Genomic DNA, 25,828 nt, shown 5'->3' on the forward strand with positions numbered 1-25,828 from the left:
ATTTATTAAGTTCTTCAGTTACTTCCTTATTTCCTATCACTAGTCTTCCTGCAATTTGGAGCAGCCCAATTTCTACTTTTACCTCTTGTTTGTTTCTTATGTATTGAAAGAAATGTTTACTATCATTTCTAATATTACTGGCTAGCTTACCTTCATATTTGATCCAGAAACTCCTGCCATTGTTGCTCTACTGTCTTCCCCACTAGGCTCTGCTTCCACTTGATTTTCATCAGTTCCTCTCTCATACCCCTGTAATTACCTTTATTTAACTGGAACACCACTACATCTGATTTTGCCTTCCCTCTTTCAAACTGCAGACTAAATGCTACCATATTATGACTGCTGTCTCCTAAGTGTTCCCTTACTTTAAGATCTTTTATAAAGTCTGGCTCATTACGTAGCACTAAGTCCAGAAATGCCTGCTCCCTTGTGGGCTCCATCACAAGCTGTTCCAAAAAGCCATGCTGTAAGCATTCCATGAATTCCCTTTCTTTGGATCCACCAGCAACATTATTTACCCAGTCCACTTGCATATTGAAGTCCCCCATGATCACCGTGACTTGCCTTTCAGACATGCTAGATCTATTTCCTGGTACATCTTGTGCCCCTGGTCCTGACCGCTCTGTATGGTTTTTTTGCCTTTGTCGTTCCTCAACTCCATCCTCACAGACTCCACATCATCTGAACCTATGTCATTCAGTGCCATAGATTTAATTTCATTCTTAACTAACAAGGCAAACCCACCCCCTCTGCCCACCTCCCTGTCTTTTCGATAAATTGTAAATCCTTGGATGTTTAACTGCCAGTTCTGAACGCTCTGCAACCACGTCTCTGTGATGCCGACCACATCATAATTATTCAAGATGATTTGTGTCGCTAATTCATATACTTTGTTACGAATACTACAAGCATTCAGGTAAAGTGCCTTAATGCTAATTTTCTTATCCTCATGATTTCCAACAACTCTAGTAATATGTCCTAAGTAATCCTTTCTTTTTGCTTCATTCCTAGTCTGCCTTGAACTTAAACCCTGCACACATGCTAACCTGCTGCTTCTCTTTCTACTTGACTCTATACTCCCTGTGGCTTTCCCTTTCCCTTCTCTCCAACTCGCAGGTTTAAAGTCCTAGTGACCAACCTATTTATCCTTTTTGTCAGAACACTGGTTCCAGATCGATTCATGTGGAGACTGTCCCATCAGTAGAGATTGCTCCAGTTCCAAAACTGATGCCAATGTCCCATGAAATGGAATCCTTTTTTCTCACACCAATCTCTTAGCCATGTGTTTACTTCCCTACTTTTCTTATCCCTATGCCAATTAGCACGTGGCTTGGGCAGTAATCCAGAGATTATGACCCTCGAGGACCTGTTCTTCAATTTCCTTCCTAGTGCTTGATACTCTCCAAACAGGTCCTCCTTCCTAACTTTGCCTATGTTGTTAGTGCCAATATACAACAACTGGATCCTCTCCCTCCCGCTCCAATACCTTTACTGCCGGTTGGAGATGTCCTGCACCCTGGCATCAGGCAAGCAACACATCATTCAGGACTCCTGATCTGGCTCTTGAAGGATACTATCTGTCTCTCTAATTATAGAATCCCCATTAATACCTACTTGGTGGGCGGCACGGTGGCACAGTGGTTAGCACTGCTGCCTCACAGCGCCAGAGACCCGGGTTCAATTCCCGCCTCAGGCGACTGACTGTGTGGAGTTTGCATGTTCTCCCCGTATCTGCGTGGGTTTCCTCGGGGTGCTCTGGTTTCCTCCCACAGTCCAAAGATGTGCATGTCAGGTGAATTGGCCGTGCTAAATTGCCTGTAGTGTTAGGTAAGGGGTAAATGTAGGGGTATGGGTGGGTTACGCTTCGGCGGGTCGGTGTGGACTTGTTGGGCCGAAGGGCCTGTTTCCACACTGTAATGTAATGTAATCTAATCTTGTCTTTTTGCTCCCCCCTCTTGAATGGCCTTCTGCACTATGGTGCTGTGGTCAGCTGGCTCATCCTGTCCACAAACCTTTTCCTCATCCATACAGGGAGCAAAAATCTCATACCTGTTAGACAAGGTCAAGGGCTGAGGCTCCTCTGCTCCTGAACTCAATCCCCCTATTTTGCCTCACGTAAGTCACACCCTGTTGTTCCTGATCACTAACTGAATTTGAATTACTTAATCTACCAGGTGTGACTGCCTCCTGAAACAACGTGTCCAGGTAACTCTCCCCCTCCCGAATGTGCCGCCGTTTTTGAAGCTCAGATTCCAGATCATCAATTCTGAACCAGAGTTCTTACAGCAACCAACACTTACTGCACGTGTGGTCACTGCTGTTTACAATGGGATCGGCCAGCTCCCTCATCATACAGCTACAGCACATCACCTGTCCAGCCATCTCTACTTATTTAATTAATTTATACAAATTTATAAGCTAAATAATTTCTAGTACTTCTCTGTGGTCTTATTCAACTAACCAACTAATAGTAAACTTTTAATCAATCATATGATACACAAGAAATATCAATTGAAACGCCTTACCTTAGCAACACGTGTGGTGTCTCGGGATTTAGCCACTGCCCAAATATGTACCCAGCAGTCCCCTGTGCCTCACTGTGGCCTCTCCCTCTGCTGCTTCTTTAAAAACAGTTCTTGTGCTCTCCCTTCCTGGCAGCCCCCACTTCTCTCCGCCCTCTCTCCTTGCCGCTCTGTAAAAAATGGATGATGAGTTTTGTATATAGATGTGTTGATTTGTTGCATTGGTTAATTACTTTTTAAAATTTGAACAATTTTTCTTTGTATAACACTTTTAATCTAATTGTTTTTAAAATTGCCTGTCACACTGCACTGAGCAGCTTTTATGAATATAAAGGAAAAGGAGTAAAACATGAATCCAACAAACCTATACCCAACAGTTAATAAACATCGAAGAAAAAGTATTCCATAAATAATCATGCGACTGTAAGTGGCTACATGGAATATTGAAAGTAAGGAGGGGAGGCAACAGCCAATTGGTATTATTGTTGTACTGTTAATTCACAGACACAGGTAATGGGTCTGGTGGCCTGAGTTTGAATCCTGCCATGTCAGAAGGAAGAATTTGAACTCGATTAAAAAAATCTTGAATTAAGAGTCTAGTGATGATATTGTTGATTCTCGAGGGAAGACCATCTAGTTCACTAATGTCTTTTAGGGAAGGAAATCTGCCATCCTATGTGTGACCCCAGACCCACAACAATGTTGGTTGCCACTGGGCAATAAGTTCTGGCCTAGCCAGTGCTGCCCTCATCCCGTGAATGAATAAACACAAAGACAACAATAAGTTGGCAAATCCAAATAACTAAGTTGGGGATTGGGTAAAGATAAGGTTGTCATAGTCCCAGAGGACTATAAGGCTGCTGTCTCATTAGAGAGAGATAACTGGTTGTAAGTTTAACCTGAGGGTGACCATACGTCAGACAATGGGAACGCTGAGAAGGTGGGACCTCCATGATAAACTAAGTCCAGAGTGGGCATTTGACCCACTCTGTTGTTGTTATTCTGCATCATAAACCAATTTGGGATTAACCAGTGTCTGTCCTAGAGATTTCACATAGCCTCCTTTGACAGAAAAAGCTAAATTTATTAAATAAACTCTGAAATATAGACACATGAAGAAAGAATGTGGCAAAAGCATATAGACAACAGCTATTTTCATTAACCAAGGTGGGAGCAATAATTTAAAATGACCATAATGAAAACAAGGAAACAAATTAGGAGAATTTGTTTTACATGGAAAAATGTTAAGAGAATGAAGTATTTTGTTGCACTGAATGGGTGATGTTTACCATATTATTTACAGCTAAAGTGGACAAATATTTGAAGCAAAGAAAGAGAATAACAGTTAGATTTTCATTGTATTAACAAGTAAGGCCAGAGATATAGGAACAAAAACAAGCCGTGGGCTCTTCAATTGTCATCCAATGAGATTGTGGCTGATCTGATCATTCTCAACTCCACTTTCCTGCTTTAGCTAGAGATAAACCTTGATTCCTTTAAAGATTAAACATCTATCTCAACATTGAATGTACTTTACAATCCACAACAGACCTCTACAGTAAAAAAAAATCCATAAATTGACTACCTGCTGAGTTAAAATATATCCTCCTCATCTCTGTCTTAAATGGGAGATCCTTTACTGTATGATTATTCCCTGTGGTCCTAGACTCTCCCACAAGAGTGCAAAGACCTTTCCACAGCTACACTATCAAGTCCCTTAATAGTCTTATATTTGAATCATGTCTCCTCTCATTCTTCTAAACACCAGTGAGTACAAGTGCAATCTACTCACTCTCTCCTCATAAGATTGTCTCTCCAAACCTAGCATCAGCCTAATGAACCTTTTCTGGACTGCTTCCAATGCCACTATATCTTTTCTTAAATAAGAGGCCCAGAATTGTTCACAATATATCAGTTGTAATCTTACTGGCTTCTTATGTAATTTTAGCAAAAACTCCCTATTTTTCTATGCCATTCTCTTTGAAATAAAGACCAACATTCAATTTGCCTTCCATATTACCCACTAAAATGTTTTGCTATTCATGAACAAGGACTCCCAAGTCTATCTGTTCTTTAGCTTTCTGTAGTCTTTGTCCATTTCAGTAATATTCACTATCTCTATTCTTTCTGATAAGTGCATAATCTCACATTTTCCCTCTTTATATTCCACCTGCAAAGATCTTTGCTCTCTGCACTCTTTGTATTGTCCTTGGAGGATAGTGGGCTAGTGTAGGTTAGGTGGGCTTGGATCGGCGCAACATCGAGGGCCGAAGGACCTGTACTGCGCTGTATTCTATGTTCTATGTTCTATGTACCATTTGCCTTGCCACCTACTTTTTGCATCCTCTGCAGACTTGTCTATAGTACATTCACTTCCCTCATGCAGCTTATTAATGTGTATTGTAAATGCCTATAATGCCAACACTGATCCCTGGGTACACGACTGGTTACAAGTCACTATTCTGAAAATACCCCCCTTATTCCACTTTGCTGTCTTCCATTAGTTAGCCAATCCTCTGTCTATTCTAATAAACTACCTCCAACACCATGAGTTCTTACCTTCTTCAGTAGCTTAATCCATGGTACCTTATCAAGCATCTTCTGAAAATTGAAATATACCCACTACTTCCCCTTTACCTATCCTACTTGTTACCTTTTCAAACAATTGTAATAAATTTGTCTGGCATGATTCTCCTTCATGAGGCTATGCTGAGCTTGCTTGATTTTGTTGTGTTTCCAAATCCTCTGCTATTACATTTTTTTTTAACAGACTCTAGTAATATCTCAGTGATGTTAAGCTACTTGACATATGATATTTTTTTGTCAACCGCCCCTTTTGTCCTGCCAATAATGCCCCTTGTTTGGAATAAGTGTGTCACATGGGCCATTCGGCCCATCGAATCCACTCCGCCCATTCAGTCATGGCTGATGGGCATTTCAGGTAGGTAAAACAATGACTGCAGATGCTGGAAACCAGATTCTGGATTAGTGGTACTGGAAGAGCACAGCAGTTCAGGTCGCATCCAAGGAGCAGCGAAATCGACGTTTCGGGCAAAAGCCCTTCATCAGGAATATTTTATTCCTGATGAAGGGCTTTTGCCCGAAATGTCGATTTCGCTGCTCCTTGGATGCTGCCTGAACTGCTGTGCTCTTCCAGCACCACTAATCCAGAATGATGGGCATTTCAGCACCACTTACCCGCACTCTCCCCGTATCCCTTAATTCCTTGCGAGATTAAGAATTTATTAATCTCTGCCTTGAAGACATTTAATGTCCCGACCTCCACTGTACTCCATGGCAATGAATTCCTCAGGCCCACCATTCTCTGGCTGAAGAAATGTCTCCTGATTTCGGTTTTAAATTGACCTCCTGTAATCCTAAGGCTGTGCCCATGGGTCCTAGTATCCCTGCCTGGTGGAAAAAATTCTCAGCGTCCACCCTTTTTAAGCCATGTATTATTTCATAAGTTTGCAATCCTTTGGGACTTTTCCAGAACGTATCAGATCCAAGGAACTTATCAGCCTTCTGGCCCATTAGTTTCTCCAGTGATAGTTATTGTGCTTATTTCCACTCTGTCTTGTGCCCCATGATTATTTAGTATTTTTGAAGGGCTGTTAATATCCACTACTATCAATACTGATGCAAAGTATTTATTCAATCTTCTGCCATTGCCTGTTTCCCTCCTTCTTCTCTAAAAGGCCTGTTGTCATGCTGGCCTTTCTTTTCCTTCATATAAATTTAAAGAAGCTCTTACTGTCTGCATTTATGTGTCTATTTTTTCCCCTTTTGTTTTTTTTTGGCTTTTTTAATTTTCCCAATCCTCTGGTTTACTAATAATCTTTGCCACATTGTGTATTTTCCTTTTAATTTAATACTATCCTTAACTTTCTTGGTTAACTGTGATTGGTTTATCCCTTTTCTAGAAACCTCCTTCTTCATCTTTGCTGTGAGTCATGAACTATCTGCTTGAACATTTGTCATTGTTCCTCACACATTTCTTCTGTTAAATTACTTTGCCAATTCAGTGCAGCCAACTCAGCTCTTGTCCCTATGTAATCAGCCTTATTTAAGTTTAGCACAGTGTCTCTGACCCAAACTTTTGCCTCTGGAAGTGAATGCTAAATTCTGCCTAGTTATGGTCACTGATGCTCATTTATTAAACCTGTCTCAATGCACATTACCAGATCCAAATTAGCCTGATTGGATGTATGACATATTGATCCAGGAAACTATCCTAAGTACACTCTCAATTCTTCCTCCTAGCTGCCTCTGCCAATTTGCCAATGACTACCACTGAAGTACTTTTGTTTCTCTCTACTGTATGTCTTGATAGCTTTAAAATTTAATTAAATCATTTATTTCAAAGCTATATTTTGTGAAAAAAACACAAGGAAGAAATATGATTTATGATGTACTTACTTCACAAATAAAACATTCGATGTGATTTCTGCTTGGGATTTACACGATGATGGATTGACCAAAACTCCCGAGCCTTCAAGGATTCGAATAGAATTAGAATCCCTACAGTGTGGAAGCAAGCCCTTTGGCCCAACAAGTCCACACCGGCACTCTGCAGGGTAACCCACTCAGACCCATTCCTCAACCCTATGTTTACCCTGACTTGGCAATTTAGTATGGTCAGTTCACCTAACCTGCACATCTTTGGATTGTGGGAGGAAACCGGAGCACCCGGAGCAAACCCACACAGACACGGGGAGATTGTGCAAACTCCACACAGACAATCACCCGAGGCAGAAATCGAACCTGGATCCTGGCAGCTGTGCTAACCACTGAACCACCGTGCTGCCCCAGATTATCAGAGTCAGAATGTGACCTTGAATACTCATGAAGTCAGGAAACTACTACTTCATATGAAAATTAAAGCATTACATTTTGAGTTTTAATTTTCCATATTTAAATTCTCATTTTAATATCTGTGTTCCGTATAAAATATTTTGCCTCTAGATCACTCATATTTCTTCTGAGAGTATCACATCTCCTCCGGCCTCCAGTGCCTCAGGATCACCAAGCCGTTTAATATATGTGAGTTTATTCAACAATTTTCTTTAGATATCAGATATTCATATTAGACATCAGATATTACTGAATATCTCCAGTAATGCCATAATTTGAATAGACATTTTTAAATACAAATGAATACTTTGAAAGTTGGTACATATAAGAAATGGCAGAGTAAATAGAGCAAAGTACACACGGGACAGAAATAATTATCTCCCAATAAGGAGATCCCATGTATCAAATCAGTATCTTTCTTTGTAGTGAATGTTGTGATTTGCCACATATGGAATGCTATCAATCTCAGATGGATTTGCTTGATATTTAAACATTGAATGAGACAATACAGCCTTTTATGTGAGATCAAGCACACTTCCTATCGGGCAATCTAAACAGCACATCACATTGTGCGTTTGAAGGTGTACGCAAACCTAGCTACCTATCTTGAACTGAGTTGGGGTTGCAAAGAGTGATGATTATAAAATCAAGAAAATAAAACATCCAACTAACAAATACATGCTACTTTTTTGAGTGAATTAATTTCTTAAGCAAGTAATTATTAAGCAAACAAATATTTTTGTTAGTTTCATATTTATTTCTTAAGCAAGTAATAAATATGAAACTAACAAAAATATTTGTTTGCTTAATAATTACAGGACATCTTATTAATGAAGATGGATTTCAGATAAATATACCTGTATCATATGACATGACCTCAGTGCTTATATATTTTCAAGTCAAACTTTTTTTGATTTTTGTCAGAAATTTAGGTCACCATCCTGAAGCAGTACTCTAATTTCACAAATATTATCTTGACTCTTGCCTAGATGTTTCTGAATTAATAATAAATGCTTAATGATCCATCATGAGTTTGTTGGGCCTCCTTGTTTGAAGTTTATTGCCACATCCTTCAGTTATGATGCTGCTCAATTTGGTTTGACATGAGGTGGTTGAGGAAAAAAAATGGTGGGGGCACTGTTCTCACTGATTTCTAGCACTGATTGCCATGTTATGAAGGATGTTATTATGAGCATTTAATGTATGCACTGAAATAGGCAGAATACAGCAATTCAAGATCATGACAGACATTAGATAACATTGATTTGGTATCCAATCTACCATTTTGGACCTTATTCCATCTATTCTTTACAGACATGACTGAATATGTCAGTGTATGTTTAGCTGCACAAAGGACCCATAAAGTTGGATAAATCTTTGGGACCTGATCAAGGTTATTGTGGGAAGTTAGAGAGAAAATTGTGGGCCCCCAAGCAGAAATATTTGTATCTATAACCATGGGTGAGGTGTTGGAGGACTGGACGGTAGCTAATTAGATTAGATTCCCTACAGTGTGGAAACAGGCCCTTCGGTTCAATTAGTCCACATCGACCCTCCAAAGAGCAACCCGCCCAGACCCATTCCCCTATGCACAACACTATGGACAATTTAGTATGGCCAATTCACCTAACCTGCACATCTTTGGACTGTGGGAGGAAACCGGAGCACCCGGAGGAAACCCACGCAGACACTGGGAGAATGTGCAAACTCCACACAGACAGTTGCCCGAGGCGGGAATTGAACCTGGGTCCCTGGCACTGTGAGGCAGCAGTGCTAACCACTGAGCCACCATGCTGCCCCCATTGTGCCTTCATTTAACGAGACTGTAAGGAGAAGCCTGAGAACTATACACATCTGAGTCTGACATCAGTGGTGCATAAGGTAGGATTTACCTGCGTTTGGAGAGGCAGGGAATGATTAGGGATAGTCAGCAGGTTTTGTGTGAAGGAAATTGTGTCTCTCAAAATTGCCTGAATATTTTGATGGTGTAATCAAAAAGATTGATGAGAACAGAGCGGTAGATGTTGTTTAGTTGGTCTTTAGTAAAGCATTTGATAAGATTCCACATGGTAGACTAATTAGTAAAGTTACTTCACGTGAGATTCAGGGAGAGCTTGCCAATTGGATACAAAATGGGCTTTACAATCAGAGACAGAGGGTTTTGGTACAGGATTGATTTTTGGACTGGAGGCTTGTGACATCATTGATCCACAGGGATTGTTACTGGGTCCACTTTTGTTGGTCATAAATGTAAATGATTTGATGAGAATATCAGAGGCATGGTTAGTAAGATTGCAAAAGATACCAAAATTAGTGGTGTGGTCAACAATGAAGAAAGTTTTCTAAGATTACAAGGAAATCTTGATCAATGGATAGGGTAAATAGGCAAAGTCTTTTCCTTGGGGTCGGGGAGTCCAAGGAAAAGGCATAGGTTTAGGGTGAGAGGGGAAAGATATAAAAGAGACCCAAGGGGCAACTTTTTCACACACAGGGTGGTACGTGTATGGAATAAGCTGCCAGAGGAAGTGGTGGAGGCTGGTACTATTGCAAAATTTAAGAGGCATTTAGATGGGTATATGAATAGGAAGGGTTTGGAGGGATATGGGCTGAGTGCTGGCAGGTGGGACTAGATTGGGTTGGGATATCTGGTCGGCATGCACAGGGTTGGACTGAAGGGTCTTTTTCCATGCTGTACATCTCTATGACTCTATAATTGGGTCAGTGGGCTGAGGAGTAGCAATTGGACTGGATCCAGGTCTTCGAGGCCTGATGTAGCAGTGGTGTCCACAGTTACTTGCTCCCACATACGTCATAGAGTTTACTTGGAGGTCTTCCCCACAACTTTGCTTTCGAGCCCCTTCCTGGAGACTTCTGCTGCTTTGGAGAATCTAGGAGCCCTTTTTGTGGCTTACTATTGTGGTACTGGGGTTTCTTCCTGCTCCTGCTCAAGTGTTCTTCAGGTAATTAAATGAGTTGATACAGCCTGTATTTGTTTAACATTAAAAGCTGTTTGTTTGCTTTAAGTAAGGAGGGTTAGCTATAATTTCTGCTTGTCTCACAAAAATTTGAGCTTCCTGTTGAACACGTAACTGCTTAGCAGTGTGTTTAGTGCTGTATGAACACCACAATCTTGGAAGTGAGCAGATAGCACAAAATGTGCATGCTTCCTGCAATACTTTGAGTAGGAGATTTTATCCCACATCCCTTTCAACTGGAATTATTGATTTTTCTCGTCATATTTTTAAACATAGATGTAATTAATGACACAAACACACATGTCCTTCTATAGTGTGCTGTTCAGTGTCTTGAAAATCCATCGGTTACAAATTAATCTGAAATGCTGACCTTGTGAAACATGCTTTGGCCAGATCTTCCAGTCTTTGGAACATTGGAGAGCAAATGTGTGACCCAAGATGTGTGCTGGCCGTCAGTAGAAGTCTTGATGTGGTGACTTCTATTCCCCCAATCTGATTCAATCCTCTGAATATTCCAAATGTCAGCCTCTCCCTGACCTAACGCAACTATGTCTTACGACCATGTTAAGCCCCAACCCCTTGACTACCCTGCCCCAGCAAACCTGACAACTTCCCCTAATCCACCTATCCACTCATCCACTTCACCAACCTGCCACTTCACTTATCATCCCATTTCCAGACCATTGCTCACTTACTTCATTCACCCAATTCACTTACCTGCCCTACTACTCGACTCATTTACCCATTTATCCATTCGCAGATAGCGCTGTAAAAAGGTGTGAGGCTTTGTCTTCCCATGTCTACTGCAGTCTGATGGAGCACCAAAAGATGTTGCACTCTACATTGAGAGTCATATGGAAACAGACCCTTCAGTCCAACTTGTCAATGCTGACCAGACATCCCAATCTAATCTAGTCCCACTTGCCAGTATTTGACCTATATCCCTCTAAACCCTTCCTATTCATATTCCCATCCAGATGCTTTTTAAACTTTGTTTTTGTACCTACTTTCACCAGTTCCTCTGGCAGCTCATTCCATACATGCACCATCCTCTGCATGAAAAAGTTGCAGCTCAGATCCTTTTTTAAATCTTTCTCCAGTCACCTTAAGCCTGAGCCCTCGAGATTTCAACTCCCTCACCTTCGCAAACAGACTGTGGCTATTCACCCTAACCATGCCCTCATGATTTTATAAACCTCTATAATGTTCACCCCTCTGCCTCCGCTGCTCCAGGAAAAGAAGCCCCAGACTATTCAGCTGCTCCCTTTAGCTCAAACTCTCCATTTCTGGAGAATTGGATGACTCAGCAAGAAATACACACCATTGTTGATTTGGAAAATAAAAGCAGCACTCCAATGATGACTCCTGACCAGATCTATGCACACATGTTCAAGAAGACAACTAATTCAATGTAAAGAAAAGGGGGAGGAATTTGTATATCAGTGAAGAAGAGCCTTGCAGCTAGTATCATGTGGCACTGCCTCCCATGTGGAATCAATATTGTCTGGTTAAAACATAGAAACACAGCGATGTGAAAGTTTGAAAAAAGTGTGAACCTAATTTTTTTTTTAAATTCAAGTTGAGATTAATAGCCTTTTAACTTGAAAATGTATGAACTCTGAAATTACATTGTGATACTGGTATACAAAGGCATTGAGTATACACAATCATCTTAATTCTGTCTTCCAGCTATTTTGTGTGGTATTAATCTTTTTATTTTAAATAATTATTTTCTGCAGTTCCTGCAGAAATTTTCACCATTCTTTTGGACATTGTACTTGGGAAGAAATTCTGCTGAGCAATTGAAATTGGCTGATACATTGCTAAGTAACAGAATAATCTGTTCTTAAAGATATTTAACATAATTAACACCATGATGTTACCCGGACACCCCATAGAGTCCCTGCATGATTTTAGATTCTGGAAACTTAGTATAGTCATAATATAGAGTGTAGTCTTAGTACAGAGCATTGAAATGAGATGTTTGCCTTATCTAAACTGGATGTGTCCCCCCTGTGAAAGAAATGGAATCCTGAAACAATGTTGCAGTATTTAAACATGAAAAGATTAACTAGAGACATCGTTCCCAAATTTACTTGGAGTTGCTCCTCTTGCGTTGCCATAACTTTGGGTCAAAAGTATTCTGAAAAATTGTCTACCTGCAAAAACAAAACTTCCACTGGACTTAGAGCAAAGTTGTAACAATGGAGCAGCAGCAACTTGAATAAATTCATGACCATGATATATATAGCTAAGTAATTATTTATGCAACATATATACTCAAAAGTCTCTTGGCGATTCATTTCAATTATTTCCTTTGAAATATACACTAAGCTTTTCTTAAAAACATATTAGTGGTCCGACATTTTGAAACAGTTATCTGTCTACTTTTGTTCCTCTGTTTTCTTCAATCCCTGATCATTATCTCTTGTATCTTTCTTTGTTCTTCCTTTCTCAGGCCAAGCTAGATGATGAGATTCTTGACTACAAGGATTTGGCTGCTCTTCCTAAAGTTAAGGCCATTTACAATATTGATCGCCCTGACATGATCTCCTATACACCGTATATCAATTACTCCACTATTGATAGGCATAGACTTGGGGAGGTACTGAACAACTCAGCGGTCTTGAAGAGTTCTTGAATTTGAAAAATTTTTTAAAAGATGAGGTCTGGATTTTTATACTGGACAGTTCCATTGCACTTATTTGAACAATAATTCATGATCGTGCTAATCAATTAATAAAGCAATTGTCTTGATGATGAACTAACACAGAATGCGCAAACTAAAATTATCAGGGACAGCAGATAACTGTCTCATGATTTTTAAGATAATATATCAATACAGATAAGGATACATTTACCTTTAATCTGCTGTATTTTAAAGAACCAGCTGCACTTCTCTTCAAAAGAAGTCTGTGGGAATTGGCATATTATGCCATGCTTTTTAAAATTGATTGCAAATTTATATGTTGGTTATTTCCGACCAAATTCAGAACAATAATTAATTGAATGTTTTGCATTGTGAGTTGAGCAACTGTTGTGTAAAGTGAGCCACATTATGTGGCTAAAGTTGCTGTGACATTTCTTCTCATTTACCTGTCCAGGACAAATCCATGCCAAAGAATCCCTTTGTTCTACCCTGTGCTCATTATGTAAAATCAGTTTTGTTTTGTATACCTTCTGAATTAGTACTCTTTTAAGCCGTCATTCCATTAAGTTTGTTTTTCTTGTTTGCTGATTAGGTGTTCAGTATTTGTATGTATATATATATATATATTGCATAAACAAATGCTTCAATTTAAAGCTACTTTACGTACTTCTCAAATCTGACTTCATCATAAATCAGGACAGGATTTCACTATCAACTCATATCTGCTTTCACTGTGGCTTCAAAGTGTACTTGTTGTGATAAGATTTGTTAATTGTGAAATGTATCTGTATACAGTGGGCTATTAGCTTTCTCCATGAAAAGAGCCATTTCAGAAAGAGCTTTTGTCAAAACAGAAATGGTTCAATTATAAGAGGAACTTGTCTAATTCAGATAAAGACCAACAAGATGTTTTAAAGAAACTTAATGCAAAATTCTGCACAAACCTCTGGCTTGTTAATTCATATTTATATGCCTACAATACTTAGCAACATAAAGCTAAGGATATAGTTAGATGCAAAATTTAATTACGGGGTATATAAACTTGAATTTTGCAAATGAGCACAGTGGCAAAAAAACTTTTGAATTTGATATGTATGCAAATACGTAGCAAAGGCAGAGCTGTATTCTCCTTTAATTCTTACTTTAGAATCTTTGACTGGATATTTGACAAGTGTGGAAACTCTGGTAACTTTTTTTAAATTCAAGTAGGATTTTTAAAAATAACCTGAGGAGTCTAGTGACTCTTCTCAAATCTGACCTGTTAGTAACAAAAAAGTTATCTTTTAAAATGTTGCAACTGTTATGCTAAATTTTCTGTGTCTAATGTTGAAGAACGTTTTCATTAGCAACATGTAATCTAGAAGGAAGTTTTTGGAATTCATGATCTGAGACATAGTTGCGTGGGGGTTGGAGGGGGTGGTGGTGGTGTGGAGTGGGCAAGTGTTTAAAATCCTACCTCCACAATGAGTGGGAGAAATTTGGGGAATACTAAATTTAAAGAACGCCAGGTAATACAATCACAACTGCCACAAATACATCGTCCATTTGTGCAATGTTTGGTAGAATGATGTGTCCAAGTACCATTCTCAAGCAGCAAGATACCAGAAGCATTAAATTATATTCCACGGTATACTTTCAAATCTGAATTGCGTTTAATGATAATTGGCTGGATTTCTGAGGGCTCAGGAAACCCAACAACTAAATGGAATTCCACATTACATGGATTTACAGGTTTTCTTCGGTACCTAACTGTATCATCCACTCTTTCATTAGTATTAGAGCCATAATATTCATTGTCTGGCCTTAGCTGTTACCATCCTATGCTACTAAGTCAAACAGTGATCAGTAGTGATTGCTGTAAGATAGCTGGCAGAACACCGTGGTTCTGTACTTCAAATTGTAAAAGATCACAATAGTATCTACAATTTAGGGAGACCATTTGATTCCTCTTGGTTATTCTTCAAAACGTTTGAGAATCTGATGGCCTAAAGTAAATGATGGCCTAAAGTTTTTTTTTGGAGTATTGCTCTCAAAGACTATTGAACTTCATTTAATCATTCAGCTTTGTTTCAACTAAGTTCCTTTTTTTTGAGTGTCTCATGTTATGATTCAGAGCACTTTATACCGGAATTTGTTAATTTACTTTACATTCTACAATTTGTTTTAGGAATGGCATAAATAAAATTGTTGCACTATTTATTGTGTACCACTCTATATTATAGTACTGTATTCTTGCAGCTATTCTGTGTGTTTACTTTAATCTAAGAACTGTTCTAAGAGCTAACAAAATCTATTTCTTCCTTTTCCTAGTCACATCGACTGCTTTGCTCAACATCAACTGAGGTAAACATTAGATTCTTCCTTTTTGTATCTTTTTTTGTCATCATAAAAGTGAAAAATAAACGATTTTGGGGAGGTAAAGCATTTGTTTTTCCCACACCCAAGCTATAACATGTACATTCTGGTCCACTTGTGCTATAATTTCAGTAGGATGACTGGAGAAATCTAGTCTTGAGTTTTGGTCTACTGGTATAACGCCTGAGTGGCCTTTTAGAATACAGAAAGGTCTGTCCCAAGCTTACCAGTAAACATTAGGAGGAGGAACAACATCCAACATCACCATTTTCAGACCCTTCATTCTATTTATTCTGGTTCAGACATGAGAATTAGAGGAAATACTGAAATGCATTCAAACTTCTGGATTAATTATTGAACCTTGTTACATTCACTCAAAATATGCACTTGTACTCTGCTATGAATTATTTTTAGCAATAACTGCAATCTAAGAAGGAAAGACACTTTAAATTAATCAGATACAAATATTACTCAATGCCCTTGAAAATATTTGTATGAAGTTTTATCAAGGAAGGAGAAAACAAAAATCATTTTATAATTCTTTCTTTCTTGGAAAGCAGTTTAGTATTGGATTTGGAATTTTCTGTTCAAATAAAAGAAAATAGGAGGCCATTACCAGAAATGGAAGGATACCAGTAGAATAAAATCGGTAACATTTTACAATGGTAGGTGATATGCTGCACTGGAGTATTATATGGTTGATAAAAGTCAAAATATATCCCAAAGGTCTCTGGAAACATGATAATGCACAAGAATTATGTACAGGATTATTTCCTCTGGAAATTGTCATAATTTGAATTTGTTTAAAAGAAAATGTAATGAGTCACTGTCACAGCACAATATAATGCGATTGTGCTGTGATGGGCATGTTTTCAGATTCCCTTGCAACACAGACATTTATTCCCAGTGTAAAAATAAGCCGTCAGTCTGATAGTCTTGTTGCGAGTGATATTGTCGGCCTTATTCAATAAATAAGAATTATATAGGATGAGGCACAGAATTAATCATGTGAACTTTTATCATTGCTTTAATGATTACAAAATGATGTACTTTGAGATGCAGGTTTTTCCCCTTGAAAATAAAGGCAGTTCCTTGAATTGGGTCAGTTGGAAACTAGGGCACTTTTACAATGATAATTGTTCAGTACTTTTGTGCTCTATTTATTTCTTTTGACATTACAACTTCCTTGAATACTTTCAAAGTGCACATTTAGTAAATCTTCAAAGTTCAAGTATGCAGAAGAAGATTAGTGCATTTTTGATTCCACAAATGCATTTTTTGAGCAATGTTGTAGTGTTTGAAAAATGTCAAGACCATAAATTGGAAAATGTCCAACTCATTCCGTGTGTGTGTGTATGTGTGTGTGTATGTATTTAAATGTAGAAGGGTAAAACTGGATGATGTCATCAGATTTGTTTTGTGAAACACTAATGAAGATTTAAATTCTGATTAACTGCTAACAGCATCAATAGGAAGCTGGTCTAATACTGATAACCTCAATACAATAACTTAACAAATCCTTAGTCCCATATGTTCTTTGGACAAATTCTTTTTACCTACATACACAATGCCCTTTTTATTGAAAAAAGAGTTATGGAAACTTCCAGTCCCTGCTGCTTTCTCCTTGACCTCCTGACCAATTGCAGCCTTTCTGCCTGGTCTGAGTTTAATGAGCAACTAACATTGACAGTCAGTAGTTTTTGCTGCGCCTCCATGTTAATTATAGTACAACCAATGCTTTCTTCTCATGCTGCATATGTTGACATTCCTTTTTTAAGTTTGGCTTTAGATGTATAAGAAAGACAAGAAAAATAATTTTGATTTCATACCTCATTTTTAGCAATGTATAAGCTTTAATATTCCTAGCTTTTGCTGTGATTTACAGGGATTTATATAAGCTTGCTGTAAATAATTAGATTTACTAATTGGATACCTTGTATTGCATGGTGGCATAAATGTATACATCAGATGTTGCACAATTTAGTTATATTTGTTCTGTTACTGAATCTTACCTACGTAAATATCATTGCATTTCAAATAGCGAATGAAGTACTTTGTAAACTTTATGACAGATTTAATATAATGCTATTCAATTTTGCTTGATTATTATTTTCTTGATATTATACTGAATTTAAAAACAAAACTATGCTAAACATTTACGAGTCATTGCTACTGGGCATGTGTAAGTAATTACTGGGTTAAATAACAGAGTAATTCTAATAGTAGCAATACGGTTCATCATCAATCCAGGTAATTGATTTGCTGATTCAACTGTGGAGTTTTTGAAATGCATTAATGTCAGGTTTGAAGATACTACCAAGCTGGGAAACAAGAGCTCTAAGGCCAGATATATAAACTTCCCCATTTAAGCTGCCAGTCATTTTATTTTATTTATTTATTGTCATATGTATCTTGTGACAAGATACAGTGAAAAATGTTATATTGTCTTGCCACTCTCCGGCGCCAACTTAAAACATAGAAAGGTAAATCAAAACATAGAATGTGAAGGCAGAAAAAAGAAGAAATAAAGAAAACGTGTTCCGCTTTACTGTCCTTCTTGCTAAATGCTCTGCCATGGGCCTGGGGCCAAGAACGAGTCCCCGCTGGAACAAAAGTTGCCACTCTTTGGCGCCATGTTAGCTCCACCTTGGTAGATGATGCCAATTCAGGCCTCACCAATGCCACCGGATACCACACTGGCTCAAACTTGAATCCGCCAACACTGAGAGTCCCTGCTTTGGTCTTACCTTGCTAATACAGTCACTGCAGATGCCACCAAGTCCAAACCTCCACCACTGCCTCCATGAATTTGAGCTGGATGCAGATTCCACCAGGAACCCATATGCACCTCTGCAAAAGCAGCCGTGAGTTGGCGCCATAACTGCTTATCAATAAATAAACCGACAGAAACCCAAATACACCTCTGATTCCACTACCACGGGTCCGTGTTGCAAAGCCTGCTTGAGTCCATACTGTTGGGCCCACTCGCCAATGCTGTCGTCATGACTGATTTCTTTAGCTAGAGGTAAGTAAAGTAAAAGAGAAAAACAAAAGAAAAGAGAGAAAAATAATGAAAAGGGGACGAGCCCTGGACTCAGAAGCCGTGCTCCACCGCCATCTAACTGGAATTGAATTTAGTGTCATTCTAAGTTGATGAGATAAAGCCAAAATAGTCAATGGGCAGTTGAGATTGTTAAGAATCATTTTAGTGTGAAATATATATGTATTGGATTCTAGTTTACATTTATAGATGTCTAGTCAGTGCTGCAAATAACAGTCAGAACTTTGAATTCACTCATAATTGATTTTGAATCCAATATTCCGAAAAATAAATGCATTTTTCTTATTTGGTTGGGACTAAATATGTTGGGTTAAAATAATATCCTTGGATGCTGTAGAAGACTATTAACCCCTAAATATAGAATATTTATATTATTCTAGGACAAAATGAATAAATTTGTCAACTGTAACTTTAAAGAAAGATCATCTGATCAAGTCATAAAGTTGTACGCCATGGAAACAGACCCTTGGGTCCAGCTCATCTTTACAGCGAATTTTTGAAAGTTAATGTTACAACAGAGCTGCTATAATATCAATTAATTAATTACTTACATTACAATGTACACAACCAAAACACACACTATCACGTCTTGGAGTAATCTTGCTTCTTTTTCCTGAATTGCATTTAAGGAAAATATGCATTTTACATTACACATATTTTGTTGATGCAGTGATAAAATAGTGTTGCATCAAATATATTCATTAGTAATTGACCTGTTTGATAAATACACCCAGAAATTGTCATCTGAATTGACACCAGCAGTTAGCTGCTGTTTGCTTGATCTAATCACAATTGGTTTGCAAAATTTTAAAAATCAATGTTCCCACCACTCTAGTTGTATCCAGAACAGCAAAAAAGGAAACACAATGAGACTTGGTTTTGCAAATGAGGTGGGAAATATGTATCAAAGTTTCAGTTGGGGAACATGAAGGAAACAGTGATCATGTCATAAAGTTTGGGTTGGTTATGGAAAAGGAACAATCCAAAATAAAGATGATGAACTGGGGGGAAGCCATCTACAATCACATAGAAATGAATGTTAGCAGACAAAACATGAGCTGAACAATGGATGCCATTAGATTGGAAACAGTTAAGACAGGTGTATTCCTTCAAAGGTAAACAAATCCAAATCATTAGCATTGATGAAGAAAAAAGAGAGTATGTAATGACTGGCAACTAACATAATAGGATAACAGTGATCTTCCCTTTATATGCCTATCAGACCATAAGGCTGCTCTCTCATTAGAAGAGATGACTGGTGGTGAGTTTAACCTGAACATCACCACACCGCAGGCAAAGGTAAAGGTGGGACTTTCGTGGTAACCTCAGCTAGTGCAGGAATTGAATCCATGTTGTTGGCATCACTGTGCATCACAATCCAGCCAACTGAACTGATGGAATAATAGGGTGGTATGAGGAGGGATTGAACTGATCAGGGAAAAGAATGAGATTTACACATGGAAATGGGGAACATGGTTGAGGATTTAAATAAATACATTCCCACAACATTCAGGGAGTTGAAATTGATGAAGAGGAGGTATTGGATAACCTGTACTGAATGTTGATAAGGCACCAGGAACACATGAGATAAATCCAAGAATACTGAGGAAACTGTAGAGCCATTAGCCATAATTTTCCACTTTCTCAGTACTGCTAGAGAGTTTCAACAATACATGCTTGTTCAAAAAAGTGTGTGAGGATAATCCCAACAAGAACAACAAAGTCAATTTAACCTCCTGTAGTGGGGAAGCTTCTAGAAATGATAATTTGAGGCAAAATTAATAAGCCTTTAGTCAAATGTGAGCTAGTTAGGGAAAGCTTCAATGAATTTGTTGAAGGTAAATCATATTTAACCAACTTAATGTAGTTCTTTGAGGCAACAGAGGCATTTGAGGAGGGTAAGATTTGTGTTGTACATGGGGACATCTATTTGATAAAGTTCCGTACAACAGACTTGTGAATAAAGTTAGACCTCTTGGAAGAATAGGGCCAGGAGTAACAAGGTTACAAAATGAACAAAAAGAACCAGTTCTGAAGAAGGGTCACTGGAGGTTACAGTGATGGGCAAGGTGTGTAGTCATTGGAGGAATTTGTGATCAAAGATGTGAATGTTAAAATTGATACTTTGTTTAACCTGGAGCACTATTAACATAGGTACAATAGTGAATGGAATTCACTGCAGATTGAAATATAGACAGTAAAGCTTTAGATGAATTTGCGTTTGTGGAGAGTTGAATATGAGAGCTTACACATTGTAAGGAACAGTCAATTCTGGAGAGAACGATGGTATAACTGAGGGTTTCAACAGCAAATGAGCTGAGGCAGGAATGCAGTCGGATGATGTTAAAGAGATAATAGCAGGTTGTCTGAATGAAAGTTGGGGTGTGGCAGGGGTCAAGTATAACAAGGTTATAATCAGTCCTCGACCTCAGGCTATTGCCAGGGTGAGGAATAGAGTTAATAACTATTTCACTGTCTGTGGCTAGGCTTTAATCTTCCCCAGTAACTAGTTGGAGCACTATGGAATGAAGCTAGGACATTCTAATATCAAATTGATGGATTCAGTTTGACTCTGATGGTGAGGATATATTTTTCCCTTGTTCCTTAGAACTGCAATAACACTTGCATATCCAGAGCTGAACTGCCCCGAGTAAACATAACACTTGTAATCACTATTAACTTTGATCCAATGAAGGATACTGACTTCTGCTAAACAGCACATATCAAGAAATCCTTTTTTTTCCATTACAGGATGAACAGGAAGGACCAAGACAACGTAGAGCCTCCAGCCCTGGATCTTTTGGGTCTCTTGGTTATGGACGTTACACACCAACATGGTCTCGTTCACCCCAGCATTTCCATACACCAGGTAATAATTGCCCTTATTGCAGTGTGTCCTAACATAAAAAGGCAGACACTAAAATAAGCTTTCCACTTGAAATATTTGAGATTCATGAACACTTTGATTACCTTATTCAATGGTTGATCTCACATTCTTTCTAGTGTTGTAATATTACAACAGAACAACAACTTGCATTTATATAGTGGCTTCAATATAATAAAACATCCCAAAGTGCTTCACAGGAACCTACTCAGAAAAATAGAGGAATACCAAGTCAGAGCAGGAGTCATTTGAACAGGTGATCAAAATACTGGTTTAAGAACTATGTTTTAAGGACTGATAGGAAGTTGGAGGAGTCTAGGGAGAGAATTCCAGAGCTTAAGATTTACACAGCTGAAGGCATATTCATCAAGAAAATGCAAGACATCGTAATTTAAGGAACACGAGAGTTTTTAGTGACTTGTAGGACTGGAGAAGGCTACGGAAATCGAGGGATGGGATCTTAAAATTGACGTATTCATGAACTGGGATCCAGTGCGGATCAGCAAGTGCAAGCATGGTGGGAGCAGAAAATGTGTTGCTGGAAAAGCGCAGCAGGTCAGGCAGCATCCAGGGAACAGGAGAAACGACGTTTCGGGCATAAGCCCTTCTTCAGGAAGGTGGGAGACTGGTACTTGGCTTTGGATGACCTCAAACTTATGGGAACTGATTAGAGTCATAGAGTCATAGTTGATGGAAGGTCATCAGAAAACTTGTGGAATTTTCAAATGTGGAGATACCAAATTCACGAGTGAAGACTCCAGCTGAAGATAGAATGAGGCATGGGCAGAGATGAGTGATATTATGGAGGTGGGAATCAGCAGACTTGGTGATGGAAAGGATATAGTGCAGGAAGTTCAGGGCAGCACCAAATAGGGTGGCAAGGTTGCACAAAATCGGACTGCTTTAGGATAGAGTAATAACTGGAATTGTTGCAGAGGAATTGGAATGAGGAAGAATGACATAACAGGTGAAAAATACATTGATGTATTCACAGATGGCCATAACTATGATTGAAGTAATAGAGGTTGAGAAGGTTTTTGAGATGACAAGTTCCTGGTAAATGTATAAAATTTTAAATACTCAGAGGCCCTGAGGATAACCTTATAGCAAATACAAGGGGGTAATCAAGCAGTTGGAGGGGGCAAGGATATTGGTGTTGTGACTTGGAGTCCAAATCACAGCTAGACAGTTACCCAAGAGGCCTTGTCAAATTTAATGTCCCAAGTTCAGTATGAATCCACTTCTAAAGAAGACATAGTGGACTTGGAATTTTAACTCTCTTTCTCTCTTGACAGGTACTGAGGTTTAAAAATCATCTGTATTTTTCTTTTATTACATCTTTTTAAATTTAATGATTAGATTTGATTTATTTCAACTTGGTTTCCAGGCCACAGAGAAGCAGTTTAAGAGGCCGGCTAGCTCTCAGCATTCGCCGGGGTGCTGAGTGGAAATCAGTCAGATATAGGATGAAGTTTGGGGATTAGTGGGACATTAGAGACTGAGGACGATAGTTGGACAGTGGAAATCTCAAGGTGAGTTGGACGTCAGAGGTGAGATTTCAGATAAGAGGTTTGGGGGTGACAATATGGTCAGCTAATCAAGAGAGTTAGATTGAGGATGGTTATTGTCCGGGTAGCTTGAGGTACTGAGAGGAAACAGATTTGCTCTGTCAGCGTTCAAGCACTGCTGGAAAGGTGCTTGACTGTTTCATCCAATCATTCATGACTTGTTTCTGTTGCTGAGTTCTCCAAATCCCAACAAATCTACTGGGAGATGTTAAATTTAAAGGTCAGTGATAATCAACTTAAATGGACCCATTTGACTTTTTTTTAAAGATACCATTCTCTATCACCAGGAAAACACCCATGTGGCTAGTGAAACATTAACCAGCAAAACTTAAGTAATGCTTACTTCAAAAGTGAAGGGGGGGAAAGGTGTAGGAGGAGGAGGAGAAGATTAAGTCAAAATAGAATAGGAGGGGGAAATAAAGCGCTCCATCCCCCATGGTGTGCACCTCTCCCTCTCGGTGGACACCATGTGCTCCATCTGCAATGATGCCTTATAAGGTTGTTAATTGCTGCACTAACTATCCATTTTACTATATTGGTTGAGGTCCTGACTGCAAAACGTGGATGACCTGCAAATGCAAATGCATCTCGTTTGATTGCACTCATTATTCATCAGCAAATAATTATTCTATTGACCTATTCATGCCTCACCCACCCAACATTCTTGGGAGTTAGACTAGAAATTGTTTTCTCCATTGCAAAGAAAAATAAATAAAGATTTAATAGTCATGTGAAAAATTAGGAAGAGTTTACCTATAAAATTAAGATAAATTGTTTCCACTGCCAGGAGGCATATTAAACCAGGTCACAGATTTAATGTGGTTGGCAAAAGAACCGAAGATGAGATGAAAATTATTTTGTCCTTCAGCACTATGAATTGGATTGCACTTCCTTAAAATGGGGTGAAGGCAGACCCAGTGGTAATGTCCAAAGAGAACTAGAGAAATGAACTATTGATAATGGAAATATTCGCAGGTCTGTGGGGGTAAAGAACTGTAGTGACAATATTAGGTAGCTCTTTCAAACAGCAAAAACAGACAGGACGGACTGAATGATCTTGTTGAATGCTGTAACATTCTAGGTGGGTTTGCTTCATGTGGGAGTTTAAAATCTTAAGAATAAGATACCTGGCCCAAACCAATTTCCAGCTGAGGCAGAAAGATGGATGATCATACAGTCTCCAGGTGAAAGGTTAAAACTTCAAATGTGACATTGGCTGCCTGCCATGTTGTCATTCAGTTTTTTCGTATTTAACTATGGTCAACCATTTAAAGCCTTAGGAAATCTGACAGCAATTTTCAGGTATAACTTGGTCAAACCAGAAGATGAGAATATTGACACATACTTATTGAAAACAGAAAGCTTGCCTGAGGAGGCAACTCCTACAAACCTTCCCTATAAGACCTCTGATTTTCCAAGACACTATCTCCAACTAAAATACATCGCCTCATGTTAGTGTGTTGAACTTCATTTGCCAATTATTTGCCCATTCTGCAAGTTTATTAATTCTGTCCTGTAATTACTTGGAGTTCTGCTCAACATTTACCATCATTTGTGCAATCATGGTGTCAATTGAAAATTTCGAATATGTATTTTTGTTTCCATTTTCCAACTTATTCATGTAAATCATTGATATAAATTGCAAACAGAGTTATTTTCAGCACTGATCTACACAGATCACTTCTTGACAACTTCTGTCACTCTGATGAATTATCCAATATGAGCAGTCTCTGATTCTGTCTTGAAGCTAGGGAAGAAATTGGGGGATTCCTAGCATAAATGTTGATATCACCTACAATCATGGGTGAGGGTTTGGAGGACTAGAGGGTGGCTAATGTTTTGACTTTTATTTCAGAAAGGTTATAAGGAGAAGCCTGGGAACTATAGACTGGTGAGTCTGACATCAGTGGTGGGTAAGTCTTTGGAGGGGATTCTGAGAGATAGGATTTACTTACATTTGGAGAGGCAAGGACTGATTTGAGAGAGTCAGCATGGCTTTGTGCATGGGAAATCATGTCTCACAAACTTGATTGAGTTTGTTAAGGTTGTGACCAAAAAGATGGATGATATACATTATCTACGTGGACTTGTCAAAGCCTTTACTAATGGTTCCACATGGTAGAATAATTAATAAAGTTAGATTACATGGATTTCAGGGAGAGCTTGTCAATTGGATACAAAATTGACTTGATGGTAGTAGGAGAGATGGTGTTGGAGGGTTGTTTTTCGGACTGGAGACCAGTGACCAGTGGTATTCTGCAGAGATTGGTACTGGGGCCACTGTTGCTTGTGATTTACATAAATGATTTGGATGAGAATTTAAGAGGCAGAGTTAGTAAGTTTGCAGATGACACTAAAATTGGTGATATAGTGGACAGTGAGTGAGTTATCTAAGATTACAAAGGGATCTTGATCAATTGGGCCAGTGGGCTGAGGAGTGACCGATAATTTTATTTTGGATAAATGTGAGATGAACAAGGGCAAGACTTATACAGTTACTATGGGCCCTAGGTGGCGTTATCAAACAGAGGGACCTAGGGGTTCAAATACAAAGTTGCATCACAGGTAGAAAGGGTTGTTGAGAAGGCGTTTAGCACTCTTGTCTTCATTGCTCAGACCATTGAGTATAGGAGCTGGGACATCATGTTCAGGTTGTACATGATCTTGGTGAGTCTGCTTTTGGAGTACTTTGTACAGTTCTGCTCATCCTGCTGTAGGAAGGACATTATTAAATTGGAGAGAGTTCAGATGAGATTTACAAAGGTGTTGCCAGGACTGGAGGGTTTGAATTCATCACTTGCTCCCGCGAGGAGGTTGAGCAATTCATCAACTTCACCAACACATTCCACCCTGACCTTAAATTTACCTGGACCATCTCTGACACCTCCCTCCCCTTCCTGGACGTCTCCATCTCCATTAATGACGACCGACTTGACATTGACATTTTTTACAAACCCAC

General features: G+C 38.8%; 1 protein-coding gene across 5 annotated transcripts in view; it reads left to right on the top strand.

The window, feature by feature from the left end:
- The window catches only part of ablim2 (actin binding LIM protein family, member 2), a 408,138-nt gene that overhangs the window by 228,991 nt on the left and 153,319 nt on the right, over positions 1–25,828 (top strand). For all 5 annotated transcript variants that reach the window (XM_043698339.1, XM_043698331.1, XM_043698357.1 and 2 more), the window contains exons 9-12: positions 7,488–7,565; positions 12,810–12,956; positions 15,312–15,344; positions 21,169–21,286. In XM_043698339.1, coding sequence (XP_043554274.1) covers positions 7,488–7,565; positions 12,810–12,956; positions 15,312–15,344; positions 21,169–21,286 — 376 coding nt within the window. The remainder of the gene's footprint in view (positions 1–7,487; positions 7,566–12,809; positions 12,957–15,311; positions 15,345–21,168; positions 21,287–25,828) is intronic.

The sequence above is a fragment of the Chiloscyllium plagiosum genome, chromosome 1 (assembly GCF_004010195.1).
Source record: "Chiloscyllium plagiosum isolate BGI_BamShark_2017 chromosome 1, ASM401019v2, whole genome shotgun sequence".
Classification (NCBI taxonomy): Eukaryota; Metazoa; Chordata; class Chondrichthyes; order Orectolobiformes; family Hemiscylliidae; genus Chiloscyllium; species Chiloscyllium plagiosum.